Below are 26500 nucleotides of genomic sequence, written 5' to 3' on the forward strand. Positions count from 1 at the left end.
ATTGTTATTCTCCGCTCAGGAATGTTTTAACTTTTACTCTCAAAATGTAAATAAAACACTGTAACTTTTAAAAAACTCAAATCATTAGATTAAATTAAAACACTGCAGTTAAAAAGTTTGATAACCATTAAAAGAAAACAGATTGGGAATGGAAAAGAAACACCATTCATTATAGCAACACTATCTGTAGCACTATAGTAAAAGGGCCCATCAGCATTTCCATTATAAACTCCATTTTTCATGGGTTACAACATTGCTGGCACAGATCCATTAGCACTACACTTACATAAGAAGTGTCAGCTTGGAATACATAGATATTTCTAACTAATAAGTTTTGCTCTTCCCAAATAAGAAATCATTACAAAGTTAAAGTACTAGAAACTAAAATATTCCTCCTCAAAACCAGTTATACACAGACGTACACACACACACACACACACACCATTAAGAGCTGAGGAGAAAAAAATTCACTTGTATTTGCACAGGGATTTTATAGACCCCAAGGTAAAATGGCAGAAAATACTATGCCTTGAAATATAGTTTTTGTTGTTGTTGTTGTTTTGAGACAGAGTTTTGCTCTTGTTGCCCAGGCCGGAGTGCAATGGTGCGATCTTGGCTCACTGCAACCTCCGCTACCCAGGTTCAAGAGATTCTCCTGCCTCAGCTTCCCGAGTAGCTGGGATTACAGGCATCCACCACCACATCCTGCTAATTTTTTGTATTTTTAGTAGAAATGGGGTTTCACCATGTTAGCCAGGCTGGTCTCGAAATCCAGACCTCAGGTGATCCACCTGTCTCGGCCTCCCAAAGTGCTGGGATTACAGGCGTGAGCCACTACACCCGGCCTGAAATATAGTTTAAAAGAAAAAACACACACACACACTCACATACACAGCATGGCTGCTCAGTATTCAAACTATCACTGATTTAGGATTATTGAACAATTTTAGAAGGAACCAGACATATAAATCCCATAGTTGTTCTATCTGTGTCGTTGGTGCCCTTTCCCAGCTCCTGCCATTCTTATCCCTGGCACCTCCCCATCTTGTTGTATGAGCCTTTTACATTCCTTTCCTACTTTCTTGCTAAGGCCTTCTGCCAACATGCCAGGAGAAATGCCCAGCAATCTGGGCCACCATCCAGGCCCCACCCATCCTGCCTCCCCCCAGGATGTAAGTAGCTTCAGCGTCACAGGGGTGGTGCTTAAAATCCAATGTTGCTCAAGCTCTGGGAGCCTAGGACTCAGGTCTAAAATAACTACTAGTATTATTTAGTTATATTTGGAATTAACAGGTTTTTGTGGGTTTGTCTGGCTTGTAGACACTTACAACAGTGTTTCTTTTGGAAAATGTTTTCTGAATTCTACCTTAACCTCACAACTCATTTAAAATTGAGTACAATATTACCATATGATTCAGAAATTCCAATCCTCGGTATATACCCAAAAGAAATGAAAACAGAGATTCAGACAGATACTTGTACACAAATGTTCATAGTAGCTAAAAGTGGAAACAACCCAAATATCCATCAACAGATGAATGAATAAACAAATGTGGTATAAACATACAATAGAATATTATTCAACCATAAAAAAGAATGAAGTACTGGTACATGCTACAACATGGATGAACCTTGAAGATATGTTAAGTGAAAGAAGCCAAACACAAAAGGACAAATATCGTTTGATTCCACTTACAGGAAATAACTGCAATAAAGCAAATTCATAGAAAAAGTAGATTAAAGATTCCCAGGGGATTGGGGGAGAAGGAAATAGAAAGTTATTGCTTAGTGAGTACAGAATTCATGTTTAGGGTGATGAAAAACTTCTGAAAATACACAATGGTGATGACTATACAACACTGTGAATGTACCAAACGCTACAGAATTGTGCATTTTCAAATGGTTAATTTTATATTATGTGACTTTCAAATCAGCAAAAAAAAACCCCTGAATATAGTCAGTATCTACAAGTATATAAAAACTGAAATAGCAGATAAAGTATATTTGTTCTGTAAAGAAGATGTAGTGGGGAAAGAGGACTGAGTCAAGAGCTAGAAAACCTGAAAACCTGGGTTCAAGCCCTAACTCCACCATTCCTAATGAGATCATCTTAAGTGAGTCATTTCCCCTGTCTGAGCCTCAGTCTCATCATATAAAAAACATGGGTACTATCTGCTCTGCTTAATTCTAGGCTGAGAATCAGAAAGTACACTGAAATGTCTAACATACCAAAAAAAGGTATTATAATAAATAAAAAGTTGGAATAAACTGGAACCCAAAAGGGAAAAGGATGAATGTACCCTTTCACTTTCTAACATCTTCTCTCTTACTTCAGATACTAGGTTTTAGGCAAATCTTAAAACATTATTTGTGTTGGAGGAGGTTTAAAACAGTCTAGGATGATTCTTGGAGCTTATGAAGTTGGGAGACCAACTCAGTTTTGGTCTAAATCTGCAGTAGCAGATCCAGTTAGGATCAGATTCTGTCCTGTGAAGTAAGAAATACAATAAGCTCAAAAGGATTCTAGATTCAACCTGTATTCTATGACTGTCTTTCAGATTATAAAGCATCTATGGTTGGAATGGCGCCATTTCAAAGCTTGACTAGTGATATGTTGGGTAGGAAGGAGAAATTGAGTCTATTTCAGTTAGAACCCTCAACAAATCAGGCTCCAAGTGCTAAAGAGGGAGAGGAAACAGGATTTATAGCTTTTTCACTAGTGGCACAAGTCTTCTTGTATAGTAACATCGAATTTATCCAACACAATCAGGGAAGGTGGTTAAGTTCCATTTGTTTGGAAAAAAAGGAAATCTGTCTCCTTAAAATATTTACAGGAAATAGTTAAAAATATATTACAAATATTATTCAGTCTAGTAATTATATGTTTAATATAGCTAACATAGCTAATATTTTCAAAATCCCTAAGAAACCCAAGAAAAAATGCAAATATAAAACAATACATTGGTTTATGGATCCATGCTGAATCCACACAAGTATATAGGTATAAGACTGAGCATGCATGCAACTTATTAGGGGAATGATATACATGGTCTACATATTCTGGTGTAGCAAGAAGGGTCCCGTATGATAGGGCTCTGGTAGCCTGAATTCTAATCTAAGGTCTACCATGTGGTGATCTGTTTGACCTTCTTAAACATTTCCTATGCCTGTCTCCTCACCTATATAATGAGAAGATTAAGTAATAGTTTTTTTAAAAAAGTATTTTTGGTTTTAAATTTTAAGCAGTAGAAACTTTTTTTCAAATAAACTGTCCCCAAAAGCCCACTATTTCAGATAAATAAACTCAGAGCCACTCTATTTGAAGTAAGGTAAGGAATCCAGATGCCTGTCTACTTTCTGCTCCCTTATTGTCCTGGCAAGCCCCTGAGGTGCCTCTGAAGATGATTTAGGACTCCAGAGAACACAGTATGAAACCCACTGTCCCAGATAAAGCCTAAGGTTCCTTCCTGTTCTAATATGCCCTGATTTCACTAATCTATGCATTTTCAAATGTCCCATATAAATGCTTATTTTTGGAGAAGTTCTTTTATTTTAAATATATTTTTGGAAAATAGAGAAGAAAAAGTTCAGGAAAGCTTTCCAATCCTAAATCATGCTAATCTACTGTACTTTAACACTGCCATAAAATTAAAGCAATTAATTAGATTACAGGAATAAATTTTCCACTTGTATTTTTTGACTTTTTTTCTTAATATAACTTATAATTTGGTATGAATGATTTAATTTATTTCACATTTTAATCTCTTTGTAGGGGCAGCATTTTACACACACACACACACACACACACACACACGAGTTCCTTTCCAATTGCTTATTGTGCTCTTAGATCTATTCAATCACCATTGGCAATCAGCATTAAAAGCCAATCTGCTCTCTGGTTAGGAGCTAACTTGGTGCTCTAACCTATCTTTACAAACCTTGCTATATACTGTAATCCTTTCAAATGCAACTGTGACACAAAGTATTACAGACTTTTAAAAACCTGTTCTCTTGAAAAAAAAAATTGTGGAGCATCAGTAACCAGATAGTATTCTCAAATTTCAGTGATCTAGTCCATGGAGCCGTCCCCTATGCACAGTGCTCTGTTTCATGCAGTACATGGCTTTAGCTGGCCAAATCTTTTTTTTCCCCAATGAATCAGTAGAACAGTGAAGATCTTACTTTTTTTTTAAGCAGTGGCATATCAATGAGGCACAGATGTGTATTCCAACTCTGCATGGATGAGCACACTGTTCAATAGTGCTGGCTCACACGGTATCAGGGCGAGTTATCACTTCCCATGAAGGCACTCTTATCACCAGGGCCCAGAGAGGTGGCTGCAAATCGCAGCCTTTTTATTTTCAAGGCAGTTTTGCTGAACATTCAGGCTTCAAAGATTCACACTTCCAAAACTCTATAAGAGTTTGTGAACGCTCAATTTGCCAAAACTGTTTACAGTGTAATTGGGCACCGTACCTGTGTCCATGAGATAGCGAAGGCGCTTCTCCACCAGCGCGGCACGGGTGTCAATTTGCTTTTGCTCATTCTCTAGTGCTGCCAATTCTCCTACTACATACTGACTGGTGTCTTTGAACCCTTTCTGTTAACAAGAACAAACAGGAAGGAAAAAAAAATCACTTGTAAGTTGCATTTTTCCTTTCTACAAACACTTAGTAAAAGCACTTACCTAGAGAACCAAATACACTGTTAGTATCACCCTTAGTACCAAAAAGCAACTCTCTGTGATTCAAAAAATTTTCATATGTATTACATATACCAAACTTTTATAAATAGAGAGCTCTTCAGCTGTTTACTATTATGTTTAGAATTTCACAGGCAGATTTGCCAGATTTTAAAAGTTAATGCTAAGTTAAAAAAAAAATTCTCCTTAGAGTTAAGTCAGAGTTATTTACGCATGGACAAAGAAGATAATTTTCCCTTTTGTGATTATCAAAACAAACACCAATGGCACTTTTAACTCAAAAGTGTAATACACAAAAATGGAGTTCTAGTAAGGAATTGACCATGAAAGTATCCAACCTGAGAGAGTCAGATAAATTTGTTCTATGGAAATACAAAATTAAAGAGATACATTTTTTTTCAAAATGATTACATTATTTAAAATACTTTAAAAATGATAAAAAGGGAAGTTCACAATATCTCCAATTTTCCCTCCAGCTGGCTCCTGTACTTTAATATGCCATTCTGTTGATGTATTACTAATTATTACAGTTGTAAATACTAACCTGACAGGTGGTTTCAAACCTTGCTACATAGGATCTAAGAAAACTCATATATTGATTTGGTTAATCTTCCATTTAGCCAAGTTTGGATTTTAATTTGAAAATTTACTTTTTGAACCATCCATGTTTTAAAAAATATATTTTTTATATATGTGTGTCAGTTTACCTTTAATTTTTACAATCATATTACAAATTTAAATCATCAAAGTCAGGGTTATTTATGGTATAGTCATAAAAACTGATTAATTATGGCTCCCTTTGGATTACCTGTTTACCTTTTGACATTTTTGGGGCTAAGAGATCTAATTAGCTAAGAAATATTGAAGAACTGATTAAGTGATTATTCTTACCACCACCACTCCTATCATAAGCACTTATAACATTATTTATTCAGAGAAATAAATGTGAACAAACTTCTTCTGTAAAATCCCTTCCCTTCCTAGCATGTGACTCTCTTAGAAGCTATAAAGAATTATATTTCACTACTCCTTAAACAGGAAATAAAATAAAGAATTATGTTAATTATGAGCATATTTTAGAATTCTCATGATTAATAAATGTCTAACTATATGTGTAACTTACATACCTTTTGAACTGGTAAGTAATTTGTACTCATATGTGACCTCAATTTATACCAACTTATAATTAAATTGATTATGGCAGTTGACAAATTTAAAGTTAAAATATTTTAAGAAATCATAAAACTAAATTTCTCAGGATAGTTTGATTTTAAAAGTCACTGTATTTTTTAAAAATTTATGCAAAATGGATATTCTTCCATCTCAATACAAAATATAACAGAAAAAAATAAAATAATAGAATAAATGCTAATGGTAACTTTAAAATCTGGGATAATCTGGTGAATGCTTCTTGAACCTATCTGCCAGATAGCAGATCATTTTCAAAAGGGATATTTTATTTTCTCATTCCCATACAGACAGACAAAACAAATATAGTAGTTTGCAAAGATAATACAAAAAACAAATACATAAGGAAGCAGAAGTGATAAGCAACACACAAACTTCATTGCTCTTACTGATTGGTTCAGTTAAAAATAGAAAGAAATTTCATAATCAGATTTCTGTAGTGTGAGTACATAGTATAGTTAAGTATTCTGTAACTTAAAAGTTATACCAAATACTTCATCAGGATTACCAGTGAGCTGTTCTTTTCTAGCTCATCCCTTTCCAGGTCTTCTAAAGTAAACAACTTAAAATGAGAAGATTTTAGAGTCCTAAAATGTAGTTGGTGACTCTGAGTGTACTTGTATAAGGATTTTAAAATCCAACTATTTTAACACTGAAAACAAGAGAAAATACCTAGAAAAACTGTAGATAATTTAAAAAGTAGTACTATTAAAGAGAGCTATGCTTCCAGACAAAAATTCAAGTTAAAACTTGTTCTTCCTGCTTCTGTCCCGCAGCTGTCCATCAAAAGCAGCTTTCTCCCTGCGGTCTATCAAATATTTCCCTCACAAATCAATTTTACACATGATCAGCCCATACCCCTACTGAGCTGAACCTCCCCGTTAATTAAGTGAAGAAATTACCATATATATTATATTAATGCAAACATCATTCAGCTAGTAATTCACGGCTGATCTGGATAATGGAAAGGTTGAACACCCATTAACCCAAGCCAACAAAATGGGTTGGCTGAGAAATTCTAGCAGGTCTCATGTGACTTTTCCCTCTAACTGCAGCTCTGCGGTATCTGCTATTGTAATAATTAAAATCCTCCTGGTAGATCAATACTGGAATCTCTTTATGGGAAGTGCCCTGATGGAAATGTCTCAAGGAAACTGGGGCTGTGGAACTCTGAAAAATTCATTTTTTTTATCTGACAATTATCACCACACTGCAGACTAATTCAACAGTGCACCCCTCTCACTCTGCTTTGAATGCACTGGAGATTGACATCTTTAAAAACCTAACATCTCATTTTAACAAATAAAGGCACTATTTCCACATACAGTTTGGAATTATCAGCAATCATGAAACCACACAAAAAATTAATATACATTAAGCACTTCATCTTCTGATGGCTTCCTCTGAGTTTCAGTTATCGCTGCCTTCTCCTCATTTCCTTTCTTTGTATCTTCCTGTATTGATCTCTGCCTTTTCATCTCTTAAAAAAAAAGAGGAAAGACATGTAAAATTATTATAAAGCTTGATATTTGTGTATTGAAATGTGAATTTACATTACCAGATTATATACATATATACTATATATATATGCTATATATATATATACTATATATATACTATATATATAGTATATATAGATATCTATATATAGTTAAACCATAACATGGAAAAACATTTTAAAAAGTGTTCTACCTGGTCTATTCTCAATATATTGGCTGAAAGACTGAAGTTGAGTTTTTCTGACTGTAGAATCTTTGCTGAACACAACAGGATTTCTAAAACGTTCTGTTGTTTTTTGTAATCGTTCAGTCCGGAGATCTTCTGTGCCACTCTAAACGTAAAACAACACATGGTAAGAGAGTCCTGATCTCATAAACATAAAATTACACATTAGTAAGGCAACTTTTACTGATTTAAGATAACACTGATTTAGAAACTTTTTGCAAGAAAAGGATTTTAAAGCACTTTAAAGAGCTCAACTGCAAGTTCTGTTGCCTGTAATCACAAACTTTGGGACACATGGTTTAACTCTTGATAACTTTGATACGAATGTGTCTTCCACCAGTGATACATATCATTTAAAAGCCATGTTGCCTCCTATTTCCCCCACTATTCTGTGTCATCAGTTTGTACAGCCCCACAGACTTGTATGACAGCAAGAACTAGTTTCTAATTTTATGCCCATTGAGATAAACCACTAATGCTGGATGAAGGCTAAAAGGTAGGATTATAATACTACCCTACTGAACTGCATTTCATCAGCTATAACTTTCCAAAGCCAGATTTGTAAGTAAGCCCTTTACAGCTAAGGAAACTACAATTATCTTTTCCGGAGCTTCCTATGTTAATACTGGTAACAAATTCAAATGGTTCTATCAACAAGAAATATCCCAGAAGACTGAACCACTGCAGTGTGTGGAAGCTGCAGATACCGAGGTGCTGTGTACCAAACAAATATTTCATTTTATACCTAATCTTTTATTATTTTTATTAAGTGTTTTGAAAGTAAATAGGGAAAGGCTAAGATGCATGACTAATAGCTAAGCCTGCTGAATGCTGAAACTGGTTATCAAAAGCTACCAAGACTTTGCCCTTCCTCTGCATTGAGACAATCGGTAATGAGGGAGCCCTCCAATGGCCTATTCTCTAGCCTCAAGGAGGCCTGGGATACAGAATCCTCAGGGGAAGGTAACAGTTTATCCTTTTCCACAAACACAGAATGCCTCATTTATAAATGTGTAAACTGCATTTTATTAAAAAAAATTAAAACCCAAGTCAACGCTGAAAGCTTCAAGAGAACAGATGGACTCTATATGTTCTTTATAAACACCATTTTCAAAATCTTAACTAAAAGGAATCATACAAAGGCAAGCTGTTTAATGCACACCTTTTGTTGGAATAACTTTAAAGACTACTATATAAGAGTGTTTTGGAAAGCAAAACCAATTTTATCTATACAGATAAACCATAATAATGAAAATAACACTATTTTATTTTTTTAAAGTTATCCAATGAATTTATCATTAATATCATGCTTATAATATCCTAGCCATATAGTTATGATAGAAACAGTTTTGGCTTTTATTCTATTTTTTAAAAGAAAAATAGAGTTCTACTGTTATAATAACTATCCAATAGTCTAATACTCAAGTCTTTACCAAAATAAACAAACACAGCTAAATTTTTTTAGGCCCGGCAACATGCTAAAATATCAGTGCGATTAGCCAGCAAATCCCATCTTAAGAAACCTTTTTATGACTAGGGACTTCTGCCACTTTACAAATGTATTCCTCTAAACCCACTAATTCAGTTAGCCTTTTCAATCTATTGTATTATTCTTAGGCCAGCTTCATTCTGCATTAAATCCACTGCAGAAAGCTAAATTGAACGCAAAAAATCAGACCCGATCCAGGCTTCCTTTTGTTCAAAGATAGAGACCAAAAGTCCTCTGGTGCTGCCACACACTTTCATCACCAATTTATAGAAACTGACAATATAGGGGAAAAGCAATGAAAGTCATTGTTTTGGGACTTCAAAGCATCTCTGTGTCAGGGGAAGGAAATCCTTTCAGTCAGCAGGGCAGTCCCCATAGTCCGCAGGTGGGTGAAAAGTTATACAGGACTGGAAGTGCCCTAAAGCTACAGAAATACTAATCACTGTGAGGAAAGCAGGGAAACATGTGGGTGGGAATAATATAAACAGTCTAATAATAGTCTTATAATGTGGCATTTTTGACTAAAATGTTACACAAGGTAAGATGCATAATGGCACAAAACACATGCAAGTTATCTTAAACATTTATATTCAATCACATTACCATTTTCAGGTGTGATGATTCTTACAAATAACATACATTTAGTTCATCTATATAGGCAGAAGCTTGAGGATTATTGAAAAATGCGCTAGAATTCTCTTAACAGTATTTGTCTTAGCAAAATATACATACATATAGAACTCAAGAATAGTTTCCATATTGCCTCTATTTTTACTTGAAATAGCAATTTAAAGTAGTAGTTTCCCTGAAAAATAGTATATGAATACTGATTACCATATTGATATTTACTTATTGGCTATTTAATACAATTTTTTAAATTAATTAATTTTTTTTTTTTTTTTTTTTAGACAAGGTCTCGCCCTGTCTCCGCTGCTGGAGTGCAGTGACATGATCACCACTCACTGCAGCCTTGAACTCCTGGGCTCAGGCAATCCTCCCGCCTCAGCCTCCTGAGTAGCTGGGACTACAGTCATGCACCACCATGCCTGGCTAATTGTTTTACTTTTAGTAGCAAAGTCTCAATATGTTGCCCAGGCTGGTCTTGAACTACTGATTCTCCTGCCTTGGCCTCCCAAAGTGCTGGACTTGCAGGCATGAGCCACCACACCTCACCAGTAAAAATTTCTTATACCCTAATCTTAATATTGGTGAAGAATTAGGTAAAAAATTGTTTTTGGAATTACAAACTCCTGGCAGAAACTAGAAGACACAGATACTAAGCCAAATGTTTTAAACAAGTAAGACTTACTTTCATGTCCTGCTCTGAGCTCTCAGTTACAGCTTTCTGGGCAGCACTGGAGGGTGAATTTGCCACCTGTGGCTGAACTTCTAGGAGCTTCTTCAGCTTCAAGTCCACCAACTTACTGTTTTGTTCTGTTAAATATGCAAATACCATGAATAACTGAGTGAGATGCATTTAGATATGTAGGCTGTCAATTTTATGTGAGCTCAGAAAAGTATTACTATATTTTAAAAGAAAGAAGAAAAGGATATTAGTAGATTAGACACACGAAAAATCCTTTACATATATATATTCCCCCACCAAAATCATTCCCCTTAAAGAATACAGTCAACATATCTAAAGAGAACTTAGTTATACTATAGTTAAATAGTAGCTAATGCTTACCTAAAAACCTATGCCTGTATGTGATGTATACATTTATATAAGCACTGTATGTTATACATAATAAAACAAGCTATTATAACAAACTAGATATTTAAAAGAAGAGATACATTTCATTTTGAATATTATTTTGTAGTTTTCTTTTAGTATATCAGATTTATAAATATAATGCCATATTAAAACAAATTCTTAACATTATCTCAGATCATCATCATGTACATACTATTAGAATCCAGTGTTTATATATGTACCTATATAACCAGCATTGAAACAGGGTATATGTTTACAAATACCCTCTACTTAGATAGCAGAAATACAATACAGATTATTACATTTTTGGAATGTATTAATGTACATTAATCTTTCATAATACAATAGTTCAAAATGAGTAGAAACACAACTAATTCTTAAATTAATAAAAGGCAACTCCTCAATAAAATGGTCACAATAGATATGTCCACCATTTGCTGGATGATATTTTTCATAAAGATTAATAACTTTTCTAATTATAAGATTCTTAATAAATGCTATTGTCATTACTTTCATGCAAATTGGTCAGTTTATATTGCAAGGCTTCTCTTTTAAACAATATCTGATGAACTATGGTCAAATCAAGATAAAGATTAAACAATTTATTATTAAAACCTTATGACTTATATACATATGAAAAAAATTTTGGGGGAAAATAAAGCAAGGATAAAAATCATAATATATTCTAAGAGCTTCCAGAGTCTAGTTTGCATTCCTATTTCTTATTGCCACAAAATAAACCATAAATCTGAACTGGGAGGCCTGTCTACTTCCATGCCAACACTTAACTGGCATGCTTGAGAGCCGTAAACAATTTATTAGTTAACCCCAAACAGGAAGGCTGAGATGTGTGTTCTTTTTGGAAAACATTAAATAGGAGGAGAGTTTTTAAAAATGACAAGAGTCAAGCCTGTTAGGATTAAAATTAACCCATCTTTAAAGTATCCCCCAAAGTTGCTACAGCTGAAACTAGAAAATTCTCCCCTTATTTTACCTAAGAAATGGCTATTTTTTCCTGTGTTACTAACCTACTGTAGAATCAGGACATATGCATCACATATTGTTACTGATTTTATACTTTTATACTTCCATAAATTGAGTATTAAAAAATTAAATCCAGTACTTATGGATGTCTTCCTCAGCATTAAAAAGATGTGATTGGTTTCCGATAAAGCCTTTGGTGGTGGTTATGGTGGGAAGGTGAGTAAGCAACAAAAATGTTTAAAAAAAAAAAAAAAATCAAACCTAACCAAGTTCTGTAGTATTTTAAACAGAAAGAAGTAAAATGTAGTTCTAATTTTGGGTTAAACATTTAAAAGTTTTCCTTAAATATCAGCATTCTTTTGGACTTGCACAATTATAAGTATACTGACTTCTATTTAGCAATAGTATAATTTAACACCTGGCCATGAAGGAGCTACTGACAAAAGGGCATGAGTTTTCTTGAGTGTTCGTTATAGTCAGGAAAACCCTGGTCACCTGTTTATTGAAATAATAGTAGTATTTCCAACAGGGAAAGAAATGGAGCAGATTAGCATTGCAGGGGCATGCCATGGATAGGAAAAAGTATGCTTGCTCTCACTCCCTTTAGCTTTTTACAGGAAAAGATAAATATTAGAGACTTTGCCTCTCTCCTTCGAGTCTAAAGAAATCACCAAAGACTTTTTATTGCCATAAGAATTCAATTCAACAAGCATTTATGGAACCCCTCAGATATACAAAACTTTGGATTGCTACTTGCTGCTGGCTTATAAAGGCAATGCATTTGGAACATTCACCTATTAAAAACCACCAGCAAGTATCTTTGTATTTTAAATAAGAACTTACAAAGGTCCATTGCCAAAGCAATTTATTGATATAAGACATAAGGTTAATTTAACAGCAGTCTATATAGTTTTCAAAGTGTCTTATTGTAATCAGTTAAGTATATGTAAAATCATTTACTAGAGTAATATTTAAGTAAGGTAAGCAGAAAATCTGCAAAATAATATTACAACTAAGACTATAATTCTAAACTAAATCAGAAAATCTGATCCCATGGTTTAGGTTTACATGTGGAATATATACCTTCTGACATCACACCAAAATATTTAAGCTGAGAAGGGAACCAACTATTGAAAGCCTACAGATTATCTCACATAACATAAAATACAATAGTGAATCTTAGTAACAAGAGAACACAAACCACAATTTGCTATTCCAATGTTATTGCTAATTTTAACATCCAACCTAAAACAAAATAACATAAAATTGATGGAAGGTGGACTTTAAGCTAAATGGTTTATGAGGCCATAAGATGTAATAAAACTACAAAATTATTATTATTATTGATGAGATAATAAAAATATAACCATAAAGTTTGCCATGCAGCAGGACACAAAACATTTATAATTTGAAATTACCGGGAGTATCAAGGTCATTTTCTAAGTTAGTAAGTTCATCTCCACCTCCTACAACAAAGCCTTCAGGGATCTCCTCGTTAGTATCTATCTCAATATTATCATTTTCATCTGTAGGAACATGTAGCAATAATGTTAGTATATTATTTATATTTTATATCATTCATCCAAAACACTAAAGAAGAAAAACCAGTATTTTAGTATAGTTATTCAAATTCAGGTCTGACACAGATAAGCAAGTCAAGAAATCAGTTTTAAGTCACTCTTTCACTATTGGATTAACATTTATATTTTACATTCATATGCCAAACATGAATTATCACATCAAAGCAGATGCAAAGGTTTTGACAATTTGCCACACGCTGTCTCTGAATCACTGAGCTCATTGAGTCCCGTATTTTAAAGTGTAATCTATAAGTAACTAACAATGGCACACAAAAATAAAGTTAGTTTGGTGACAAAGTCATCAAATATTTCTAAATTTTACACTTTTATCAGATTATTCGATTTAAATGCATAAATAAGCACACATTCCTCATATATATATTTGTCATTTTCATGAAGGCTTAAATACTTTTATGCTATTAATGAAATATTATCATAAAAACATTATGGATAGATTAAGAGTGAGACTAGCATATACAATGCCTTTATACAATGGAAAATTCAAAAACAACTAAGACAATAAATCTTGGTAGAGCAAAATCTGGGAAAAATTATCAACCAAAATTAAATATACGGGAATGAGAAAGTCTTACATAATTTTTTATATCCCTAGTAAAATGTTTTGGGTCATAATTAATTAATGGAGTCAATTTTTGACATTAAGGATTTTTAGTAGATTTTTTTCCTCTCCAAATCCTAGTGATAAAATTGTTACAGTAATTTTGAATTCTATACATTTGAAAAGGCACAGCAGCAATTTTAGTTGCATATTAGAGGTTTAACTTTAATTTCTATCCAACAGACAGGGAATGTACCTTTTGGAGAAATAGCTCTGTAGCCCTGGGATTTGAAGAATACCCCTACTACCCTGCAACTCATTTTTTTTCAATTGGGCAACTTTTATTAGTAGTGAGGTATTCCGAAGATTTTTTTCCAATTGATAATTCTACAGTTTGGCTTAATCCCTCAACATTTGTCCCTTTCTGAAAAAGTACATCCTTAGGCTTGATTTTTGGCTTCCTAAGTAAATGCTTACTATGAGTATTAATATTAATAACAATAGTTTACATTTATTGAAGACTTCCCATCTACTATGTAAACCATTTGGAAGAAGAAAACAATAAAGAAAAAAGATTGACTGGGTGCGGTGACTCACGCCTGTAATACCAGCACTTTGGGAGGCTAAGGCAGGTGGATCACAAGGTCAGGAGTTCAAGACCAGCCTGGCCAACATGGTGAAACCCCATCACCACTGAAAATAAAAAAATTAGCCGGGTGTGGTGGTGTGCGCCTGTAGTCCCAGCTACTAGGCTGAGGCAGGAGAATGGCTTAAAACCAGAAGGTGGAGATTGCAGTGAGCCAAGATCGCGCCACTGCACTCCAGCCTGGGTGAAAGAGCAAAACTCAGTCTCAAAAAAAAAAAAAAAAAAAGAAAAAAGAAAAAAGATTGAGAAATGCACCCCCCACACCAGGGGGGCGAAAAAGCATAGAGATAAAAACATTGTTAAATGCTTTCAGAGAACTAGCTAAGGTATTATACATGGCTTCATTATTTAAGCACAATCACCTGTAAGATCTTTTCTAATCAACTATGCTCAGCTTATCAACTATTTGACTCATTTCACAGAAGTGGGCATCTTCAATTTCACTATCCTCAAAATTTGTAGTTTAGCAAATAAGCTAACAAATATTTCCTGTGTGTCAAAAAGGTGTTCAGAATACTTCCTCAGCATTATTCTATGTCAGAGATAGCTTCTATTAATAGTTTTTAGGGATCTAATGCAGTACTTTTTTGCTGCCAATAAGCCTCCACTGATGATTACTGAATATAATTAATCTAGAGGGAGAGTATAGAATTCAATATTCTTTCATTTATTCTAGAAACTTCTACTGTGTACTGTATACACAATATGAAAAACACTGTGCTAGATGTTGAGGAGATACCAAGTTGTATGAGACATTTATTCTGCCTTAAAGGCATATTCAAGGGACTATAATACCATGTATGGTGGGGGTTACTGGATAAAAATAAGGTACAGAGCAAATTCAAAAGATAAAGAGATTATTCTTTGCCAATGACACCAGGAATTCTTTATTGGAAACGCTAACCTTTAAATTAGGTCTTGAGAAATGTATAGAATTTCAAGAGGTACAATTGACGGGAGGGCTTTACAGGCATGAAAGGAGGAACGGGTAGGTTATGTTCAGAGAATGGTGTAAAGTCCTATTTGGCTCAAGCATACTTAAAGAGAAATAACAGAAGGTAAGACTTGAAAGGCAAAACTATAGAGAGCCTACAGAGAGTCTTGAAGGACAGAATGGGAAGTTTAACTTTTACTTGGTAGGAATGCAGAGATACTGGTGGTCAACATGATCAGTACTGTGCTTTAGAAGATTAATTTAACAGTAATCTCCATAAGCAGTTTTCAACCGAAGTACCTTATTGTCATCAGTTGTGAAGTAGGTATAACTTATTAGTAGTAATATAAGTACTGAAGCTTATGTCTTTTATAAGTTAGAGCAGCATCAATTATTATTTCTATAATATCACTCTTGCTCACATTCTCATATGCCTTCTTATGTGAAAGCAAAAGTGGTCTAGGGACTGTGCATAAGACAGCCCTATGCACGTGACACCATCTGTCATGCAAAATTGCTGACCTAAATGTTGGACTGGAGAACAGAAAGGCTGGAGTCAATAAATGCAGGTTGGAGACTGTTATAACCCCCAGGCAAGCACTATGGAGAGCCTAACCTAGGATGAAAGAATTGGGAGTAGGTATGATGTAACTTGGAAATCAACTGGATGTTGGGCTGTGGGAGAAGGGATACTGAGGAGAGTAAGGGTGAGGCCACCATCACAATCAACTCTCCAGCCTGAGTAAACAGAATGATGGCATTGCCATGAAAAAAAATAGGTAAGTCTGGAAATGTGGTTGTATATGGGTTCTTTCAGATTCCAGGGATACCCAGGAAATGGCACCTACTTTCTTTACCCACTTATACAGTGCTAGGTTCCTGTATGATATTAAACAGGTGCCATTTACACTACCACTCCCCAGTAATGCTGAGTGGGTTAACTCAATGTTCATATAGGTACTGCTAACCTTAGATAAAAGGATTACTATTTGGGATGGCAAGAGTAAAAAGTCATCTATACAGCTCAGGTCTTCTTAAGAATGGGTTTCTACTTTCTTTTGATTCATTGACTTCAGTTTTACAATCAACTTCGAATTCTTCTGAACAGTTAATGTTACATATTTCCTAATACCTGTAAGAAATGCTCTAACTGTATTCTTACAGAACTTAAGTGCATGTGCATGTGTGTGTTTAAAGATACTACATAAATGTATAAATATAATATATCTTTATGGTTAAACACTGAAAACCCAGTAGGTGAACAAGGCAGAAAGTAAACTAGAGATCCATTATACAACAGAAGCTGGTTTGCAAGCATGCTATGTACTGTGTGTGCAGGAAAAGGTAAAAGGAGATTAGATATGCACTGAATGTAAAAATGCATTCCAGTTGACACTGCACAGCACTATAAGTAAAATAGATATCCCAACCGTGTGGTCAATAAGGCCAGTCTTATACTTTTTATTTATAGATAAATTGAATGAAACCAAGATATCTGGTGACAGTTAAAAAAAAGAGAGAGAGAGAGAATATCTGCATTTTTTAAACAGAAAGTGAAGTTATCATTAAAAACATACTTAAAAATTCCAAAAAAATTTCTCACTTATGATTTTTAAAATTCTCAACAAAGGTCCCCATAAAATTCATTATTTTTGAAGTTATTCTACAGAAATCAAACAAAAGATGGGAAACACAATACAGATATTATGTTATTAATAGAAGCTAAAAATAAAAATTATTGAAGACCTAAGATATTATTTCAGCTCAACAAATTTATTTTCCATAACTGAAATAATAAGGATCATGCAGACATTCTCATGGGCAAAATTTAAAAAAATTTCTTCATTCATCCAAAATGCAAAACAAAATATACTACTTTGTCTACATAAAAAGGAGGCAAAGGCCGGGCGCAGTGGCTCACGCCTGTAATCCCAGCATTTTGGGAGGCTAAGGCAGACGGATCACCTGAGGTCAGGAATTCCAGACCAGCCTGGCCAACATGGTGAAACCCCGTATCCACTAAAAATACAAAAATTAGCCGGGCATGGTGGCCGGGTGCCTGTAATTCCAGCTACTCGGGAGGCTGAAGCAGGAGAACTGCTAGAACCCGGGAGACGGAGGTTGCAGTGAGCTGAGATAGCGCCACTGCACTCCAGCTTGGGCAACAGAGCGAGACTCTGTCTCAAAAAATAAAAAGAGGCAAAAATGTCAGTTTAAAGTTAAGCAAATCTAATCTAATCTAACTAAACCAAAGTGATAAGCTATGGAATAAATAATAACAAAATATGTATCATATATAATATACTTTATAATATATAATACATGTGCTATATGACATGATATGTAATATCATCTTAAAACAAGGTAGTCACCTTCCTTGCAAATGTATCCATAGACCATTAACAAAAATTTAATACGTATTTGGCCAAAATAAAACATTAATAAATTCCCAAAGCAGAAATTTAGGCCCTATTCCCTGACCACAATACTACATAACTAAAACCAAAAATACTAAACTTTATCAACATCTGTACCTTGTCAGGAAAGATTCATACAACCCACATCATTTGTTACATAGAATGAGGAATTTAAAATGAGGCCATGACATGTCTACAATTACAAAATGATGCAAAAATGAAAAAAACATGTGTAATACACTACCTGATTTTCTCATAAGCCCCACAAGTATGTCAAACAGAGGGTAAGTGAAAGCTAGGCTATGGCTGCTAGGAGAGGTGTGATTCTGTTATTTACACAAGAATTAGGCTATTTCTGGTTGCAATAGGATATAGGTCTCTTGATTGCCTGAATATACAGTTACAGGTGACCTAAAATACCTTGTATGTATTTTCTGTGGACACCATGAAGCTGAAGACACCTCACCTCAAATTTAGTAAGTTTCCTTTTCTCACCAAGGCTGGTTGCTGCTTGAGAACAGAAAAAGTAGGCTTTCGCAGGTGAGTTCAGGCAGTGGGTATGAGTGATGATCATGTTCAATACATTCCCCAGGCTGTGCATCCACCTTGTTATGTCAGCTCTTCACTACCCTCTTTTATCACTCTGGACTACTGCTTCAAAAATCTTCCTACCCTAGTTCTCCATCTAGGCTGGTCTCAAGTTATTTCTCTCTCTTCCTTTCACACTACTCCTTAGCAAAACTTTTTTCAGACCTGAGGATTCCTACTAGACCCTAGGAGAGTGGACACTAATTTGTTAATTCCTTCCCCTGACTTAACAACCTCATCAGGGTCATTTTTACTTAGAAATTAGACTCTTGTGAACTCAAGTGAATTTTGAATTTGCTATGCAAGGATGAGCAAACTACAGGCCAGGGGCAACATCCAGCCTACTGTCTTTTGAAGGTAAATAACAACCAGGCTCATTCATTCACATATTGTTCAAGACTGCAAAGGGAAGTTCAGGCTACCAAGGGCAGAACTGAGTAGCTGGGACAGACAGCACATGGCTTACAAAACCTACAGTGCTCTGGCCCTTTCCAGGATGTCTGCCAAATCCTGGCAAAGCACAATGGCTGGTACTGTTTGATAAATAAATGTATACGAATCCTTGAATTTCAAGAGGAATTTTACCTTCCTCCTTGTCCTAAAGTTTTCTCCACAACTCTCACTCTCAATAGCTAGGGCTTAGACCTTGAGGCCAGAGGAGACCTAGTCTATTCCGTATCCCTTTATGAAGACAGGCCAAGACCCACCACCGAGGACAGGAAATAGGCCTGCGTCATTTGTCTTAGGTCAACCTTAGTTCTCACAAACAGACTACCATTTGGTATGTAGCTGCTTCCAACATCCAAGGTATGCTGTGTCCTATGGGAAAAATAGACCCTGGTCACTTTGGTCTCCTTCAGGAATAAGAAACCTGACTCCTCAGGAGGTTCTCATAAGTCATTTGTCAAACCCTGCCCCTTCTTCATTTCACCTGGCTTTCCTTGTTCTAGTCTCCATTTCCTTGCCAACTCTATAGATCCAGTCCTCACTTGTCCTTTGTTTACTTTATTTACTTTGACTGTTGAATGATGGCAAATTCAGATCTTTACTGTCCCTCATTACCAGGCAGCAACCACACTTTGGGTTGTAACACTGACAGTCTCCTTGCCTAGTCTAGTCCTGGCTTAGCCTCAAGTGTAGTTGGATTATAAAGATAGGACCAACTGTATAGCTGACACATCCCATATCATTAATAGGATTTTTAATTCTTAGCCTTCCCAGCACTTACAAGTCATTTAGCATTGTTATCTGCTCACTACTGGGAAAAACAGAAAATAGATACCAACTGCCCCTTCATCCTATTATTATTTGTTCTCCTACATGGCTTTATGATGCCACAGGAAGGTGGCATTAATAGCTTCAGGAAGCCTATCTGGAGCATAAGAATATGGTGTTTTTCCATGACTCAAAGATATAAGGAGGCAAAGATTTATTAAGATTTACTTAGAATATCTGGAAGATTTTTATGATAAAAGAAGCATCTAATTATTAATAATAAATGACAGCAAATTGTCATAGTATTACACAAATGTAGCTGTGCATAATTACTGATCTTACTATAAAGCTGTAGTAGAGAATGTAGAAATTGCAATAAAAATCCTGCATGATAGCTGCATGATAGGAGTCGAAAAGGGAAGACGAAGAATTCTTTTTTTTTTTTTTTTTGAGACAGCATCTCACTCTGTCACCCAGGCTGGAGGACAGTGGCATGATCAAGCTCACTGCAGCCTCAACTTCCTGAACTCAAGTGATCCTCCCGATTCAGCCTCCTGAGTAGGTGGGACTGCAGGTGTGTGCCACCATGTCTGGTTAATTAAAAAAAATTTTTTTTTAGTGGGCGTGAGTTGGTTGAAGGCAATGATTTAAAAAAAAAAAAAGACACGTGAAAAAAAATTAAAAAAAATATATATATATATTTTTGGTAGCAATAGGGTCCTGTGATGTTGCCCAGGCTGATCTCGAACTCCTGGGTTCAAGTGATCCTCCCACCTTGGCCTCCCAGAGTGTTGGGATTACAGGCGTGAGGCACTGTACCTGGCAAGATGGGTTTAACTAAGATACAGACATTCTGAGAAGACCAGAGGGACAGATACACAGCTGTGTGGGGAAGAAGCTTTCAAATTTATGAGATGGAAGATTAGATGTTATAAGCATTAGAATTTTCTACAGTAAGCTTTTAATATAAGGAAACAATAAGAAATAACAGCAATAAGTTTCAGTTTACTTTGAGGAAACTTATCATTGACCTAGAAATAGCTTACCTTTGTTTTGGCCCTCTTAGGCAGGGGTCCTCAAACCCAGGGCCATGGACCAGTACTAGTCTGTGGCCTATTAAGAACCTGGCCTAACAGGGCGAGCGAGCATTACCTCCTGAGTTCGGCCTCCTGTCAGATCAGCAGCAGCATTAGATTCTCACAGGAGCACGAACCCTATTGTGAACTGCACATGTGAGGGATCTAGGTTACATGCTCCTTATGAGAATCTAACTAATGCCTGATGATCTGAGGTGGAACAGTTTTGTCCTGAAACTATCCCTCCTTACCCTCCTGGTCCGTGGAAAAACTGTCTTCCATAAAACCAGTTCCTGGTGCCAAAAACGTTGGGGATGGCTGCTCTAAGGTCTTATTCGAGTCTTCACTTGCCTACTCTTCAGAGTGATCTTTGCATTCTAAGATTAACTCAGGGCAAGTATCTGGCATGTTTTGGTAGATAAGTAGGTTATATACCTTTGAAATAAGAAGCTCACAAGCCTTGTGAATATACTCCTCTTAAAAATGTAAAATGTTCCAAAGATGTCCAAATTGAGCATCTCTGAAGTTAAAATTACAATTCTCTTTAATTATATATATATATAGCCCTTGTCCCAACATCAAGCTTAGATTAATCTCTGCAGATATTGAAGAAGACCCTCTCAGAGTGAGGAGACTAAGAAGAAACTGAGATGGGACTTATATAAACTTCTCACATCTCAGGCTATAATGCCAGAATATTGTTAAAGTTACTTTCTAAAGATCTTGTTTTAAGTGAAAATCTTTCATGACAAAGCTCATCACTAATTGTGCTGATTTAGATGTTAGGGATTCAATTACATTTTACATACTCCTAATACGATTAATGAGGAATCATGGGGTATCACAAACCAAGGTATGAGTTTTTTACAAAAGCATATTCTAAGAGAGTACTTCTTGAGTATTTTTAAATGAAGCCAAAAAGTTGATGTGGAAAACAGCAACAGTTATCTTCTAATTTACTATGCTTCCTTTAGGTGTTTTGCAACATATCAATAGGTTAGAAGCTTTATATTTTTGAAGCAACATTTTGAAGTAAGAATAAAAAGTCCCAAAAGGTCCACTGTGGATTTCTGGGTTGTCTGTAGAATGATACAAGATTCTTTAACTCACCTCCAGATGCCTTTGACCTTTCTTTCAACTTTTCTGCAGCCATTTCACCATAGCTGGGAAGTTCTGACATCTTCACTCCAGATCGAGCTTCTGCTATTAGCTGACGAGCTCTCTCTCTCAGCTGCCGACGTCGCTCTTCATCTTGCTGCTAAGATATATTGAACAGTTGCCAACTCAGTAATTGACAGAAATGCAATTTCATTTTCAATCTGATCATCATGATAGTAACTGGTTTACAGCATGGTGCTTGGCCCACATTATAAATAGGATGCTCTATATCAGTTGGATGTCACACCATTTTTAAAAGACATCTTAGAATCAGATTTTTAAAAACATTTACAAATTATTGTATTAGAATGTCCATTAAAAATACAAGTTAAAGAATGTTTGGTAATACATATTACTGAGAAAATATCAGAAATTATTAATAAAAGAATCCAGCTTACAGAAAAAAGTCACAATACTGAGAACAGAATTTTAATTCATGTTTTTTAAGAATATAATTTAACTTGCTATTTTTGAATAAAGGCACAGAGCAGTGGCTAAAAGACGTCTCTGATAGCAGAAAATGCTGGTATACTATGCTGATCAAATACTATATAGGAAATGGCATATTTAGGGGGCTAGAGTAACAGTAGGGATAGTTTATCAGTACATAATTTGATTTAAAAACTATCAACAAGAATAATCCCATAGTGATGTGAAATTCTTTTTGGTAACTCCCCCTCTCCCCAAATGTATACTGAGAAGAAAAATTAAAATCTAATGTGGTTTCTGGTATTTAAAATAGCAAGACAAATAAGAGAGTTGTTGACTACTAAAAAAAGGATTATTTGCTGGGCACGGTGGCTCACACCTGTAATCCCAGCACTTTGGGAGGCCAAAGCGGATGGATCACAAGGTCAAGAGATTGAGACCATCCTGGCCAACATGGTGAAACCTCGTCTCTACTAAAAATGCAAAAGAATTAGCTGGGCATGGTGGCACGTGCCTGTAGTCCCAGCTACTCGGGAAGCTGAGGCAGGAGAATCACTTGAACCCAGGAGGCGGAGGTTGCAGTGAGCTGAGATCACGCCACTGCACTCCAGCCTGGCGACAGAGCAACACTCTGTCTCACAAAAAAAAAAAAAAAAAAAAGGATTATTAATATTATGAATCGCAAATAATCAATGTGAAACTGCTTTGTAAATTGAAAAGCATATAAAATATGGCATTATTATGATAAAACAAAGACTGAAATAATCTGGCCCCAACATATCTTTGCAGGGTTATCTCCCCTTAACATCTCCGAACCTCCATAAATCTTCACATCTATTCATACAGAATTGTTTGTATCATGTAGCTTCATGTACTTGTGGCTCTGAGTGTGTCATTTCTTTTTCTTGGAATGAGCTTCTCTCACCTTATTTAATTTCTACTCATTCTTCCAGATTCAGTTTAAATCCACCAAACCTCCCCTGACTATCCCCCCAACCACTTCCCTATGAAATAAAGTAATCCTTCCTCTATGTTACTTCAGTACTTTATGTGTGTCTACGTGTATATGTTATTTTTTTAAACAATACTTGTCAATTTACATTATAACTTTGTAGGGATGCCTCCTTCACATTAGAGTTGAACTATAGCTGATTTACCTTTGTATCTCTGGTCTTTAGCACATAATTTGTGCTAGGTGCTGTAACCATTTCAAGCAGGAGAATATACTATATACTATTTATACTCTCAAAAAACTTATATAGAGAAAGAGAAAGTAACAATGTTAAGGCAGTATGATCAAAATAACATAAGGGTTCAGAAAAAAGAGAACATTTTTGGCTGAGGGGCAAACAGAATGCATCATACCATCATGGATTTCAAGTTGGGTCTGAAGAATGAGTAGGATTTGGAATGGGTAGAGATCGAAGTTGGTGGTTAGGTAGGTCAGTGCAAGAGAGACAAGGAGGTAGGAACAGTACAAAAACATAGAGACAAGAAAGTATACGGGGAAATATAACCTAGTTTTCCTGAACATAGGGCAAAAACAGTGACAGACAAGGCAAGAAAAATAAATTTGAGGAGATACTTTAAAGGCCCTGTCCAACAGGGAGAGGTGCTTTAATTTTATTCTAAAGACAGCAGGACCACTGCCGGGCTTTGTTTTTATGCATATGTCTTTTTTTTTTTTTTAAGTCTAGGGGAATCATCAATTAGAGGTGTATTTGAGAAAGATTAATCAGGCAATGGTGCATAAAATAGACTGACATAGAAGGATGGCAATGGACTACTTAGGAGGCTCTTATAAGAGTCCAAGGAAACTGTAGTGAGATACAAAACTAAGACGGTGGCAATGGGAATAGAAAGAGAAAACTGTAATATATTAGAATTAGAGGCACCAATTCTTGGTAACATAATAGATGCAGAGGGAGGGGAAAAAAACTCAGAAATTTTAAACTTAGGCAACTAGTAGAACTGTGATGCTCATAATAGAAATAGAAAAACTAAAAGGAACTATAAGAAGGGAGGGAGAGAAAGTCTGTGCTAAGACATACTGGGTTTGAAAAGCTGGCAGGACATCTGAGTGGATGTTAGTAGGTAGTTGAGAAATAAAATGGATACTAGGATGTGAGGTCAGACTATGACTAGAGAGCTGATGAGTTATAGGAATCCATGAAAGCATTTGAAGAGGTACCCTAGAGAAAAAGGAGGGACACTGACTAAAACATGTAAAACATCTATCTATACGTACATAAGAGGAAAAGAGGACACAGAAAGGAGAAAATTAGAACACTGAAGTATCCAGAAAATCAAAGTAGAAGAGGCTTTCAAGAAAAAGGAGTATCAATTGCAGCCAAGTTAGAGGTTAATGAGTCTGAAAATTTTAAAAGGGCAATGAAACTTGGTGAGACATTGATGTATTTTAAACCACATTAAATAGTCTGTTGCCTTAAAAAACAAAACAAAACTTGGTGACATATCATTAGGGACAAGGGTAGAAACCAATGGGTAGAACTCAAGCCCAGGCAATTTTTTTTTCACAAATTTCTTGAGAAATCAAGTAAGCCATCAAAATTAATGGGGGTAGGTTAATGTGGATGTCCAACGGAGCCAGGGACGAGCTTGAAGCTCCCAGTAGAGAACCAATTAGAAGAACCCAGTAGAGAGACAATTTCACTTTCAAAAACAAAAATGACTGCAATGAATTGAATCAATGAGGTCACACACTGAATCAAGGAAAATTCGAGTCCAATATGATATTCAAAACATAGAAGGATATAAAACTCATTTGTTACCATTTAAGGCAGCTTTTGAAATAACTCCTAAAAAGTAGTAATTAAAGGAAAAGAATAAATTATTTTGTATTTCCAGTGGGAAATGAATTTTGGAGTAACAAAATATTCTCAGTCAATAACAGAAAGCTCTACTATATGTGTGTGTGTGTGTGTGTGTGTGTGTGTGTGTGTGTGTGTGTGTGTGTGTATATACATACAGTAAACCCATCCAGGCTGGAATGCAGTGGTGCAATCACAGCTCACCGCAGCCTTGACCTCCCAGGCTCAAGCGATCCTCCCACCTCAGCCTCCTGAGTAGCTGGAACTACAGGCATGGTAGCTGTAGTTTAAAAAAAATTTTTTTTTCTTTTTAATTTTTGTAGAGACAGGGTCTCCCTGTGTTGCCCATGTTGGTCTCAAACTCCTAGGCTCAAGTCATCCTCCCACTGGGATTACAGGTTTGAGCCACCATGCCTGGCCTAGCTCTACTTTATAAAATATCATTTAATAATGCCCCTAAAAGGTAGAATTATTAAAAAAAATCACTTTGCAAATCATAATGAATGATTCTGGCAAGGATCATCAACTGTTATTAAAGCTCTTAGGTAAATGTCTGATGGGGAACCAGATAGTCATGCTGCAGCCAACTGTATTTTCCAAAGATGGCCACAACAGTTATCGCTCATCCCACATGCTCTTCTGCAATGTGACCTTGCCATTCCCTCAATAAGAGGAAGAGTTTAATTCTTCTGAGCCAGCTTTAGTGACTTGTTTGTAAGAAATAGAATGCAGAAGTGTTGCAGGTGATTTCCAAGGCTAGGTCAGAAAAGGCCATACCCTTTCTGCCTAAGCTGTCTTGAAATTCTTATATTCTGTCCTCTTTCTGGGAACCCAGCAGTCATATAGCGAGAGGACTAAGTTAGATGTAGGTGCTTCAGTTGACCATTCTAGCCAAATTCAGCCTTCAGTCATTCTGGCATAGGTTCCAAGACATGTGAATGAAGAAGGCTTTAGATGACCTCAGACTCTCGCCATTTTGAGCCACCCCCAACTGTTAAAAGTCTTCCTAGCTGATGTCTCAGACAATGTGGAACAGAGACAAAGCATGCCCACTGTGCCCTGTCTGAACTCCTGACCTACAGAATTTGTAGAGCATAATAGCAAGACATTTTTTTTTACGTCACTAAGTTTGGGGTGGCCTCTTACACAGCAATAATAACTGGAACATATGCTTAAGTAACACCACACAGACTACTTTTAGTTGCAAGGGGAAAACCTTATTTGTAAAACGAGAGATAAGAACTAGATCAGAGATTAGGGACCAC

General features: G+C 35.7%; 1 protein-coding gene across 48 annotated transcripts in view; it reads right to left on the reverse strand.

Annotated features, from left to right (window-relative positions):
* EHBP1 (EH domain binding protein 1) overlaps nucleotides 1-26500 on the reverse strand; it is a 364085-nt gene that overhangs the window by 44512 nt on the left and 293073 nt on the right. For 18 of the 48 annotated variants that reach the window (XM_054678447.2, XM_054678437.2, XM_016948613.4 and 15 more), the window contains 6 exons: nucleotides 21928-22075; nucleotides 13221-13328; nucleotides 10414-10538; nucleotides 7583-7721; nucleotides 7264-7370; nucleotides 4477-4600 (listed from right to left, as the gene is read on the reverse strand). In XM_054678447.2, coding sequence (XP_054534422.1) covers nucleotides 4477-4600; nucleotides 7264-7370; nucleotides 7583-7721; nucleotides 10414-10538; nucleotides 13221-13328; nucleotides 21928-22075 — 751 coding nt within the window. The remainder of the gene's footprint in view (nucleotides 1-4476; nucleotides 4601-7263; nucleotides 7371-7582; nucleotides 7722-10413; nucleotides 10539-13220; nucleotides 13329-21927; nucleotides 22076-26500) is intronic. The other 30 variants (XM_063789818.1, XM_016948616.4, XM_054678439.2 and 27 more) reach the window with 3 other exon arrangements.

The sequence above is a fragment of the Pan troglodytes genome, chromosome 12 (genome assembly GCF_028858775.2).
Source record: "Pan troglodytes isolate AG18354 chromosome 12, NHGRI_mPanTro3-v2.0_pri, whole genome shotgun sequence".
In the NCBI taxonomy this organism is placed as follows: domain Eukaryota; kingdom Metazoa; phylum Chordata; class Mammalia; order Primates; family Hominidae; genus Pan; species Pan troglodytes.